Source organism: Pistacia vera, unplaced genomic scaffold, assembly GCF_008641045.1.
Source record: "Pistacia vera cultivar Batoury unplaced genomic scaffold, PisVer_v2 Contig190, whole genome shotgun sequence".
In the NCBI taxonomy this organism is placed as follows: Eukaryota; Viridiplantae; Streptophyta; class Magnoliopsida; order Sapindales; family Anacardiaceae; genus Pistacia; species Pistacia vera.
In genome coordinates, this window is record NW_022195991.1 from 1,179,476 (window position 1) to 1,191,289 (window position 11,814).

The 11,814-nt window shown below is 34.0% G+C and overlaps 1 protein-coding gene and 1 pseudogene across 3 annotated transcripts; one reads left to right on the plus strand and one right to left on the minus strand.

The window, feature by feature from the left end:
- The first annotated feature begins 505 nt into the window (after positions 1-505).
- Positions 506-4,050, plus strand: LOC116127262 (zinc finger protein CONSTANS-LIKE 1-like). 3 transcript variants are annotated; one of them, XM_031412905.1, is made up of 4 exons: positions 506-697; positions 2,235-2,741; positions 3,468-3,614; positions 3,830-4,050. In XM_031412905.1, the coding sequence occupies exons 1-4, from the start codon at positions 593-595 to the stop codon at positions 3,920-3,922; spliced, it is 852 nt and encodes a 283-aa protein (XP_031268765.1). In that variant the 5' UTR covers positions 506-592; the 3' UTR covers positions 3,923-4,050. The 3 variants fall into 3 exon arrangements, with proteins under 3 accessions (XP_031268765.1, XP_031268768.1, XP_031268766.1); XM_031412908.1 differs by lacking the exon at positions 506-697 and adding an exon at positions 1,616-1,872; XM_031412906.1 differs by lacking the exon at positions 506-697 and adding an exon at positions 2,130-2,153.
- Positions 4,051-5,161: 1,111 nt separating this feature from the next.
- LOC116127310 lies at positions 5,162-7,237 on the minus strand (annotated as a pseudogene).
- Positions 7,238-11,814: the final 4,577 nt, after the last annotated feature.

Genomic DNA, 11,814 nt, shown 5'->3' on the forward strand with positions numbered 1-11,814 from the left:
TAATATTTAAAAACTATAGAAAATTATGAAAATGACTGTTTAATTAGTTTTTGGATTTTACACAAATTGTATTCAAAAACTATTTTTGAAGACAGCTAACTCTTTTTCATCCAACATATTTTTATTGTATTCCTTCTTTTCATAAACAAAAATTGTACTTGAACTTTATATCAATCAAAACCTAAATAATTTCAAAATTTAAATAAACAGTTTGGAAATTGACCCAAAAAATAAACACAAAAGTAAAATACGTAATTTAAATTAAAATAACGATATTTCACAGTTCCCACCGCCATAAACAAAGGGCTCCTATAGGGCGGTATGCGGGTATGCTAATATGACATATAACATGATTCCTATTCAATTAATAAAAAAATAATTTTAATTTATTATTAATTAAATTTAAGATTATTATATATATATATAAATTCTCTCTCTTCTTAAAGTCCCAATATCAGAGCTCAGACCTACTCTTTTTCTCCTTCTCTTTCTCTTTCTTTCTACTCTATACTTCACATTTTTCTCTGCTCTCTTCGTTTTCTGCTTCCATTCCTCTTTTCTTCTTTCATCATTTTGCTTCCTCTCTCCAGAAATGTATGCAGAAACCGGCCTTTTCTTCCCCTACATGCAAAATTTTTCTCAAGATTTTCAGCAACTTGAAGAATATTGTAAATCATATAAACCCAATTCTTCTTTGGTACTCTTCCCCTCTCCCTCTTTGTCTTTTTCTCCATGTCTTCTCTCTTTTAATTTCAAGTGATCTGCATTTCTTTCACTTGTTTTCAACCGGGTTTCACTTGTTTTCAATTTTGTGTTTGTAGTTTTATTGTACTCTATGTTTTCTTTCTTTGAAAATGGAGCAAAATCTTGAAAATTGAATGCAAATTACATTTGGTTATACTTTTTTTACTGAGTTGGTGTTGCAAAGTTTAGTTTTTGATCATCAAGATTCAATTTTTGTTTAGAAATTTGATTGATTCTGTTATTTTCTCTAATTCTTCGAAATATTATAGAATTTTAAAAGTTTGTGGAATATGCTATATGGGTTTTTACAAAGAACGAAGCTTTTTTAATATCCTGACTTTTCTTTGTGCACATTTTCTTGGAAGCCAAACAGGGTATAAACAATCATAATTGAAAAAGAAAAAGAAAAGTGAGAATATAAATTAGAAATGATTTCACAGTCACAAGTTCCGTGTTCTTCAAGGATTCTTCCGTTCTTTTATAACTTTTTGAGGTGCAGTATTAGTTGGTTTTTAGCTTTTTTACAGCACTTTGAAAAGCAAAACCTTTTGTTTTTGTATTAATTTTTAATTTTTTTTTATGAGACTAAAGGAAGACAGAAGTTCATTTCTGCCTTTATTATTATTCCAATTTTATTATTATTTAGTTTTGTTTTGGAAAGTGATTTTGTGAAAGTTGAAGAATTGCAAATTGCCATGAGAAGTAATGTTAGATGTTTACTTTAGGTAAATTAGGTAAAAGTGAATTGTATCCTCATTGAGATTAAGTTAACTAAACTCCTTTTTTTTTTTTGTTCTTTTTGGTGGTTTGATTATAATGGAAATTTCTTGTTGAAATAGAATTTGTCATACGGAAATATTTGACAGAAAAGATTTTAGTTTTATTATTATTTTTAAATGATATTTTAGTTTGGTCAAGTTAAAGGGATGCTGTGCTTTTGAAGTTGGATTGAATTGCTTTGGTAAAAGTATGAATGTTGAAGTAGCAGACTATCTGATTAGGGTCTAAAAAGTTGATAAAATAGATTACAAAAACTGCCAATACCTCTTATGGTTCATTTATGTACATTGATGCATGTCCGTCTGGTGGCGTGGGGACTAGATGATCGTCGTGTAAAAAATTATGATGGTAATTGTAGATTTTTGTTCTTGAACTTGTGGATTGAGTGTGTCTATAATACATTTGATGTGGTTAATTTCATTCTTAAATTTGTTATCCATCTTAGATTTCAGAAGACAGTTATGAGATGGTATTGGGGCATTCGAAATGAGGTGTTTTCGTGATTGGTCAATTCAGCATTGGCTTGATTTGTGATTATTAGGAGTAGCGGTTTAATTTACAGTTTCCGATTCTTCTTAAAGTTTTGTACACGATAATTTCAGCATCCTTAATTGTGACTAATGTCATTGGTAAAGTGTTCTAATGCAGAGCAGCTTCATGTGGCATCTCCTGCAATAATTACTGATTTTTAATTTTGTGTTCTTGTGTAGAGCAACAATGTCAAGATCCCCACCATGTTAGACTTTGACCTGGGAGACGAAGGGGATTTATTCAAAGCTCCAGAGCCAATCATGGAAGAACCACTTGGGGAGCTAGATCCTGTGACATCAGCCATTTCAATGATCTCTTGTGGTGAAGATGTCATCGCCTCCCAAGGACTCAAGGTTGCAAATATTGACTCAATTCACCATGAACAGCTTTTGAGTGAGGTTTTCTCTGAGTGGGAGAAGGATCTTGTGGACAAAGGAGTGATAGATGCACCATTTTCTGAGGTCCTTGATGTCAAAATTCCTGTTATGAGGACTGATGAAAACCAAATTCAAGAAAGCAAGTTGCTTCCTGATATACCATTTCAGAAAAGTGTGAGCTCTGGAAGCTTAACCTCAATGGAATGGGTGCGTGGGACTATGATGAAACCAAGTTTTCTGGAGATTCCGGGTATGGATTTTGGATCTGTTTATGGCATGCGGAGAGCATTCAGTGAAGGAGACATAAAGGTCAGACTTAATTTTTGCAATGTTTTTAACCTTTTCTCTTCCCCGTATGTGCTTCTATAATTTTACTCTACATGTTTGGGCAGTGGGTTTCCTAAAGCATTTGCATTTTTTGGATTTATTTTTCTCCATTTCTTTAAGTCACCTTAGATGGGGTAGATGGGGAGGGTCTTTTTGCGAGACTTACTTTTCAAATGATTGATATCAAGGTTGTGCACTTAGTTCTTTGAGTGAACAATGGTTGACGGTTTATTTTTCTATAAACATTGTAGTATATTGATCATGTCTCCAAAGTAACGACTAATCCAGTTAGACTTTAGCAATTTAAAGCCTCTACCTATGAGTTACTTGAAAGCCAACGCTGAATATATCCTGTAGTCCACGGTTGTGGTGTGTCCGTGTATCATAAGAAGATGAAAATACCACTGGATAGACCCTTCTGTTTAATAGGTTTTTTAATCTTTCTCCCCATGGACAGAGTTGGGTGGGTTAAATCTTTTTCCTCTATAAATTCTAGACCACGTATAGGCAATTACTCCTTATTAGAGGTCTTGCCGTGGGCAACATGGCTCATTTGTTAGCATCTTCGTTTTCTCCTTGCTCATACTTGTGGCATGACCCACCGAGTATTAGCTTTGCATAGTAGTCTATGGACTGAGAAATGTTTAGATGTTTCTGGTCATTTCCACAGGATGGGGCTGGGTCATTGATACTGAGTTTTTATGACAGACTCTTGGTAATGACAATATGAGCTTCATCCACTCCCCTCACGAACAGCCTGTAATGATCACCACCTGCCCTACTGAGGACCGCAGGGAAAAGCTTTCCAGATACAGAAATAAAAAGACAAAGAGGAACTTTGGCAGAAGAATCAAGGTAAGATTGATTAGTAATACTTATGCTTTTTGCTTTTTCCATAGATTATTGTTGTTATGGCAAAAACAAACTACAAACCCATTCAATTCTATGCGAACTTTTAGCATGTGTATGCACATGTCTATTCTTAACTTAGCAACATAAATTTGCGTTGCTTCTGGCAACGGACTCTATGGAAGACTCATTACTAAAGCTTTTTACATGTCTTTGTTCAGTATGCTTGCAGGAAGGCTCTTGCAGACAGTCAACCAAGAATTCGTGGACGTTTTGCAAAGACAGAAGAACCAGACATGTCCAGGAGGCAATAACTCATAACTAATTCGGTAAGAAGAAGAATAGGAATGAATAGCTAAGTTTGATGAAGTGCAATGCAATGAATGAGTAGTAGTGAAGCCTGCAAAGAATTAGTGGACAGCCTAAATAAACAAGCACCCCCCTCCCACTCCTGCAGAAGTAGTCGATCTCTTATTTTCTGTAATAACCTACTAAGTAAAACGGCGATAGGATTGTATATAAGGTTTGTTGAATAAAATGAAGCAAGAATTGTACTTGTTCATATATATGTTTAACGAAATGGCAATGCTTCCACGGATAGATAGATTCAATCTGTTTATATTGCTGCAAAATGGCTGATCGGCTGATTATTATGAATCAAACAAAAGTACTTTAGTCAAGTACATGAATGCAGCACAATTTGTGAAACAAATCTTCATGAATTTGTTTTCCAATTGAATGCAAGCTTTATTTTCCGGATGTGACATAATTACATAGTCATTATCACAAAATCTTTGAAATAAGAGAGCCAACCCAATTTCACTTGGTTTTCTCTGTAATCGACACCACCTACAAAATGAATCATTTTGCCGACTGTTTCAAAGCTTCATATTTAATGACTACATAATTTAGGCACTTGGTTAACTCCATGGAGTCAATACTAACTACCAAATAATGTTTTAAGATGAGTAATCCAGAATAGTGAGTGGTTCTACTGGCTCTTATTTCAAGCTAAGCAGCTCTACTTCTTTATTTACAAATTAAAACTAAATTTTATTCTTAACACCACTAAATCTCACATATTTATAAAAATTATTCTATTTTTTCTTTGAAAATAATAAAAAAATTATTTCCAAAACACATTAAAAAAAAAAAATCCTGAAAAAAGAAAAAACAACCCATGACATATTACAACCAAGCAAATACTCACACGTAATATAAAATAACATAAAACAATATTCTGCATCTGTTAATATAAAATTTCAGCTATTTCATTCCAACGGTTTTTTTATTATTATGTAATTTAAATTGAGAAAAATTCCATCTATAAGGCTTTAATTTTGCTGGGCTGTAATACAAAGTAGCCCAGTTTCATCTATAAGGCTTCCGCCTCGCTTCAGTTTTAGTTCTTGTACTGCTTAACCAAGAGAACCACTTTTTGACTTACAAAATCAAATACTTCATATAATGGTAATACAATTTACGGCACAAATCTTGATCTGATTACGTTCAATCAAAAATTATTAGTACTATTAGACACATCATATGATTAGTTATCCTCTTTCTATAAAAGCTTTCTTGATGATATTGAGAGATTCATCAATATCCTCGCAAAGTTGGTGAGGATTCGGAATCACATTTGGGTCAACAGCTACAACAACGATCATCTTATTCACATAGCTTTGGAAATGGATTGTCAATGCCTGCAAACCGTCAATCTAATATTACTGATCTTGCAGGTTTGACGGGCGCCAACAAAATGAAATCGTGAACCACCCATCTATTTTGTATTATCAAGAGTATTTACCTGCGGATGTCCATAACACTTGGAGCAATATAAGGATTGGGGTGGCCATAAAAGCTAATTTCCTCTGAGGGCCACCCACATTTGAGAAGCCATTGTAGTGTTTGAAAGAACTCTCACCGCCGTAGCAGCAGCCACCTATTTTAAGCATTTAAAATTAGTTCAATGCTTAAAGTAGTTTAATTTAATTTCGGATGAACATGTTTGATTATATCCATACCCTGTAACCAAATGCCCTGTACTAACTGTCAGTGAAATGTGCATAGAGCTTCAAGAGAGGCTTCTTTCTATCGATTGTGCTTTAGCTCCACGAACATACTCTATGGGTCATTTTGCAAACCTATTTTGAAGGGAAGAAGAACATATCCGATCCTATTTCCCCACCCGCCCTTGGATCCCTTCTCCATCATATCACGCCAATGCCTGTTTTAGAAAAAAAAAAAATTTATGATAAAAATAAGTTCATAAAACACAGATTAATATTAATACTTTAGATAAACTAGAGGTTATTTTTATTTATTTTTTCTGAAGTTTCGCTAAATACCTATAACCTAGCATATATTTAGAATGGCATGGGATAATTTTTTCTTTATTATTAGTATTAACTGATTTTGATTAGAAATATTATCATAACAAGAGAGATAATTCACCTGGATACCCTTTGGTGGTTGACAAGAACAGATGCCCTAAGGCGGATGTTTTTTGGAAGATTACTTGACTGTGTTCTCCATCATTTCAGCTGCTGAGGGAGAAACTCGTTAAGTATTAATTAATACATCTAAGTTTTGGATAGTTTACTTGGGATTTTAGTGTAAATACAGTATGGTCAATTATTTTAATAATTATATATATGATTGAAAAAAAAAAAAAGATATGAGGGTTTGAAAGAGAACTGACAGTTGATCCGATGAGATACCGCGAGAGAGCAGCTTGTGTAACTCCCATATACATCGTTGATGGTCTAATAATAATTAACTCACCCACATCAAACAACAAGAACAGATAATTATAACAATTTAATGATACAAAGCGCAAGGAAATTAAGAATAGAACAATAAAAGGGGATGAGCTCGCTGCCAATACTCTGGATTGTCTGATCATTTCAGGCATCTATGACAATCAATTTTCATGGTCATAAATTTTCGATGGTGAAGCTAGCTTTAATATGGCACTTAAAGCACAAATCAACATAATAATGTGCGCCGTTAAGAAGGTACACATTAAGATCATAACAACAAAAAATTGATTATATTAATGCTTAAAAGTATTTTTTTTCTTTTTATTATATAATACTTCGAAATAATAAATTTTATCTGGTTTTAACGTTAAAGGGAATAGTAAGATACCATGTTCATTGCATTCTTGACAACTTAATGTCATCCAAATTCAATTTTCTGTAACAAACAGCTTGGAGCATTCTCATCTCCAGGACCACCTTTCAGAGATTCCTTGTATCTTCCAAAAATAACGTTGTTGCTGAAAACATAATCAAATCCACGACGCTATTCCAAATTAACATTATTCCTGACCATATTGCCAAAAACAACCACCAATCTCCCGTTCAGAGCACCTGAACCTTCATTTTTCTGCACTGGAACACTTGGCAACGCTTCTGGGTCAGAGGTTTTTCTGGTGCATGCAAGCAGAAGAGAAATGAGAGATCTCCATCTCCAATTGAGTGGTGAATCCGAAACACTCCTATGGCTTCTGCCTCCGAGGTTTTAACATTCAGGATGTGAAGTTCCCATAAGGGTTTTGAGAGATCCAGTTGGTGTGTGTTTATATGGGAGATGTAGTCTTCAACAAATTGTTCAGGATTTTCCATTTCTGATCTATATCCGAACAATAACATGTTTTTTCGACATTTACTTTTGTTTGACTCCATTTCATTTTCCTTCCTTCGGTGACCTTTTTTTTTTCAAACATAGAAATAAAAACTTAATGATAGAAAAAAAATATTCTAAAAAAAATAAAACTCAGACTCTACTCAAATTGCTAAAGAAATTAAAAACAGACTATTCTAGTCTGAACGTTTTTATGGACATATATATGGTACACGGTAATTCTCTACTCAGAGTCGAGGGCGTCACCAGAGCGTCTTGATATATTTTGTTTTGTAGGATGATTCATATACACCATTAGATCTGAATAGTATATATTTTCAGCCTAATAAGATAAATTTAATAGTTTACGAACATGATTGACATAATAATATATTGAATGAAATAAATGAAGCAACAAATTTATTTGATCGATAGAATTTTACAGTGAATGAGATCAAATAATCAAGATCAGCACAGAAGTGCAAAAGTAGATAACATTAAACTAATAATAAAAAGAGAAGAAATCAAAAATAGGTAAATATCTTTTCAGAACAAATAATTATTTGTAATACATATAATAATTAATATCTGCCGAAAATCTCTAGAGAATCCTAGTATTCATATAATAGGATCGTTTAAACATTAATTTTATAATGTTTATTCATAATTTGAAAGTCAAACATAGAATAAAAGAACTTGTGAATGGTTTATTCAAATTGTTACGTAACCAATAAAAAACTAACAAAGAAGAAAACTCACCGCTTGCTGGAGAAACGAGGATGTTTGATCAAAGTCTTCTTCAATCCTTCTTGTAACACTTGGATTAACTCTAGTTTTGCACCCAACAATCGCGATGATGTAGCAGTTGAACTCGGCGCATGGAACAATTGAGCTGCCGGACTCAAAGGTACTTCAGCTTTTAGTTCACCATTTTCTTCAGGAAATTAAGCTATACGATAATCGATGCCTAGCTAGAAACTTGATATCTTCTTGTTCTCTCTCCTCTCTGTTGCTCTCTCTTTCATTGTGGCGTATTTATCAGCTCTTTCATTCATATAGGCATGCAGATGAGCTGGGATTGTCAGAACTCCGGGATTTGTATTTTAATTAAATAATCAATGGCGGAAGCAGGATAGACGAGAGTGTCAGTACCCTTCCTAAAAGTTTTAATATAATGTAAATAAATTGTTATAATTATATCCTAATATTTTTGTGAAGCCGGTGATGATAGTCAAAGTTGAAGGCAGAGGCCTTTTACAGAAGATGGTTGAAAAGTTTTCTTGGTGTTCGCATTCTTGGCAAAATTTCAAAGCAAAGTGATTGAAAACAATTAATATTAAGGTAGATCTTGAGATTTTTGGAAGAAGTAAATCTCGTAAAATAAAAAAAGTCAATGGCTAAGGCTAGCTAATAGCACTGATAAATATATATAAAAATTAATTTCTCCGCAACAATAAAAGGGAGAAGGAATTTTCCCACCCAAGTTTAACAAAACAACACTTTCCCACCCATCAAGTTTCAAACAACACTTTTCCACCTATGTTAACATCCGTCCGTTAAGTTTAACTGAAGAAGGATAAAATAGTAATTTAAAAAAACTGTTGAAGGTAATTATGTCATTTTACTAAACTAATTCAATCCCATTTACTTTCTTCCCCACCCCATCACATCGCCCCAAACTCCACCTCACCTCACCTGACCTTCTTCCTCTCTATCACAACTCATGCCCACTCTCAAGGAAGCTCTTCACATGGCTGCACCTGATTTCCACCAAATCTTGAAAAAACTCAACCTTGATTTGGTCATTTATGATTTTCTCTAGCATGGTGGCATGCAACAACTTTGTCACTCATATCCTGCTGTTCATTTTCTTGTCACTTCTACTTATGATTGTTTTTAGATCACGCTGGTAAAAATCCAGGTGTTGATTTTTTGAAACCGAAATTATCCCACTTGCTTGAATTGATTTCAAATAGAGTGACAGATCAGACAAGGTTGAAGAATGCTTAGAATTTAGTAGGATGCTTTTCAGCCAAAATCGCACTCGGCCTGGTGTGATTCGGCCAAATCGCATCCGCCAAATTCAAACTGGATCTTGGGTGAGAAGATTGGTGTGGCTGGGTGCGATTCCAGCCATTGGTGTGAGAAGGTCGAAGATTTCGGCCATTTTTTCAGTTTTTTTTTTTTTTAAATTTTTTTTATTTGGATGATGTTGTTTTGTGTAAAGATTCATGAATTCGGATCACCGCTCACTTCTCACACATATTCATGATTCGGTTAAATGTTATGAAATTTTCTACAGAGAAGACAGAAGTAATTATAGAGAGTGTAAAGATTCTGTTTGATGGCCTTAATTTATGATCAAAAAATAAAATTGTCTCTTTTATAAGGTTTTTATATCAAAAAATAAAAATAAAATTGCTTTAAATCTTAGTGCTGGTTGAATGAAGATGAGCCGCCATTTAGCTGCTTTGTTGTATAGGAACAAATGATCAAAACTTTAATTATCTTCCATTCTCAATAATCTAATTTAATAATATTTTTTCTTTATATTATTTACTATAATTTTAAGAGACGGACTTTATTAATCCTTCAATTTGCTTGGCTTTATAGCGGGCTAGCCCATTTTCTTCTGCACGCTTTAAGTTATGCAAATGAACCCCATTCATTTCTATATAACCCCTTTCAATGATGTATTCAATAATAAAAAAAGAAAAGAATCAATTGAATCTTTTGCAAATAAAAGTAATATTGGAAGATTGCATTTTTTAAGACCATTGAATTGCTTTGAATAAAAAATAAAAAATTAATTTACGGATTTGCATAAAAAACTTTTATAAATTATAATACATACTTTACATTACTAAGAGATGAGAATGAGTCTAAGTTATTGACTTGCTTCATTGGTTGGTCTCTTCTGCCTATTGTTGCTTTCTTGTATTAAAGCCAATCAAATTAATTTGTCTGGTTATAAATTACTTCAACAAGATTGCAATTGGGCTGGTCTCATTATACAATGATTCACTTCCAAAGTATTGAATAAATAAGAGTAAACGATATTTTCCCACCCAGGTTAGGCGAATCTTAAAGTTCCCACCCCTGGTTTCATAAATTGCAAATTCTTACCCTTAATTAACGCCCTTTTTTTTTTTCTTTCTTAAAATAACATCTATATCTCAATAACCCTAGAAGATCCCGATCAGCCAAGAATCCGACCTGATTCTGACACAATGGACCTCCTGACATCACCATCACCATCCCCTTATCTTCCTCACCAAACCCCACTTTTCCACCTGTGCACCTCGGCGAGGTGCTGAAATTTGGCCGGAAAGAGGCGAAAAAATGCAAATCCTAAGGGAGAGGCGACGACGATCGATGGCAATTGCGTCGAAAATGTTGGGGTTTTGGTAGGGGGAAACCGAAGATGCTATTGGTGGTCTTGGGTGTTTTTCGTGTAAGACTTGCTGAAATTTGAATGAAATGCGATTGATACTAAAATCACGACCGGGATTGGGGTTTATCAAGCGGGGAGGTTAGGGGTTTTGATGGGGGTTGAGGGGATTGTAATTGTGGTGTCAGGAGGTTGATTGTGCTGAACAGGCCGGAATGACCTGAAATTGCTGTGGGTGATTGAGAATGAAGGGTTATTTTTAAATTTCTAGTTGGTGTTTGGAAATGAAGGTTTATTTTGAAATTTTCATCATGGTTTGCAGCATAATCAATCCTACTTGTACATTTAACATATGTCAATGAAAACCAACATCTCTTTTCTCTTCTCCTTGAATACTCTTTCTTCCTCATCTATTATTTCTATCTTCTTCCAAATTCTTTTCTTATTCATTAACATTTAAACATTAAACAAATGTTAAAAGATTTGAAACCCAATTTGTAGAAAACTCATCTAACTCGCAATCACTTGCTTCCATTGCTTCTGCTTCTCAGCATAAGCAGAACCAAAAACATGCTTTCATTATCACTATTCCCCCTATCAAACATTTCATGTTTCATCATCCAACTTTATATGCAACTAAAATAACAAATCATATAATATACGTATCCAAGGTAAATATCAACATGAACAAAAGTGGAAGTAGAAAACCACGGAAATAGTGCCACTTATGGATCGATGTTCGGCAACACCCACTACTTCCCGGCTATTTCACCGCCCAAATCAGCTGTTTTTTCAGGTCTGAAACTTACGAGTCCATTTTGTTGGCTGGCTGCCTCGTTTTGTTTACCCCAACTTAACCCATTTATTCCTCTTCTTCTTCCTATTCTCTTCCTCTTCCTCTTCAACAGATGCACAGTTCTTCCTTCTTCTTGCTCGACTTTCTCTGTATTCAAAAACAAATCCCTATGCTTCTGCCATCAAAATTACAATACACCCACCATCTACCAAAATACCTAACAAAAAATTCACATAATAAAGGTGGTACCACTTAACAAACAAATCACATTCTCTCTCTTCTCTGAACATCCACCATAAAATTAATTCAACAAAACAAACCCTTTTATGAATATACTAATTACTTTCATCATTCCCATCATAAAATTGAACAGACGTCGATTCTTCCACTAT

Excerpts from the sequence above, each read along its gene's own strand:
- LOC116127262 (XM_031412905.1), top strand. The coding sequence starts at position 593 with ATGTATGCAGAAACCGGCCTTTTCTTCCCCTACATGCAAAATTTTTCT. Across the intron at positions 2,742-3,467 it reads TCAGTGAAGGAGACATAAAG|ACTCTTGGTAATGACAATAT; the intron begins GTCAGACTTAAT and ends TTTTTATGACAG. Across the intron at positions 3,615-3,829 it reads ACTTTGGCAGAAGAATCAAG|TATGCTTGCAGGAAGGCTCT; the intron begins GTAAGATTGATT and ends GTCTTTGTTCAG.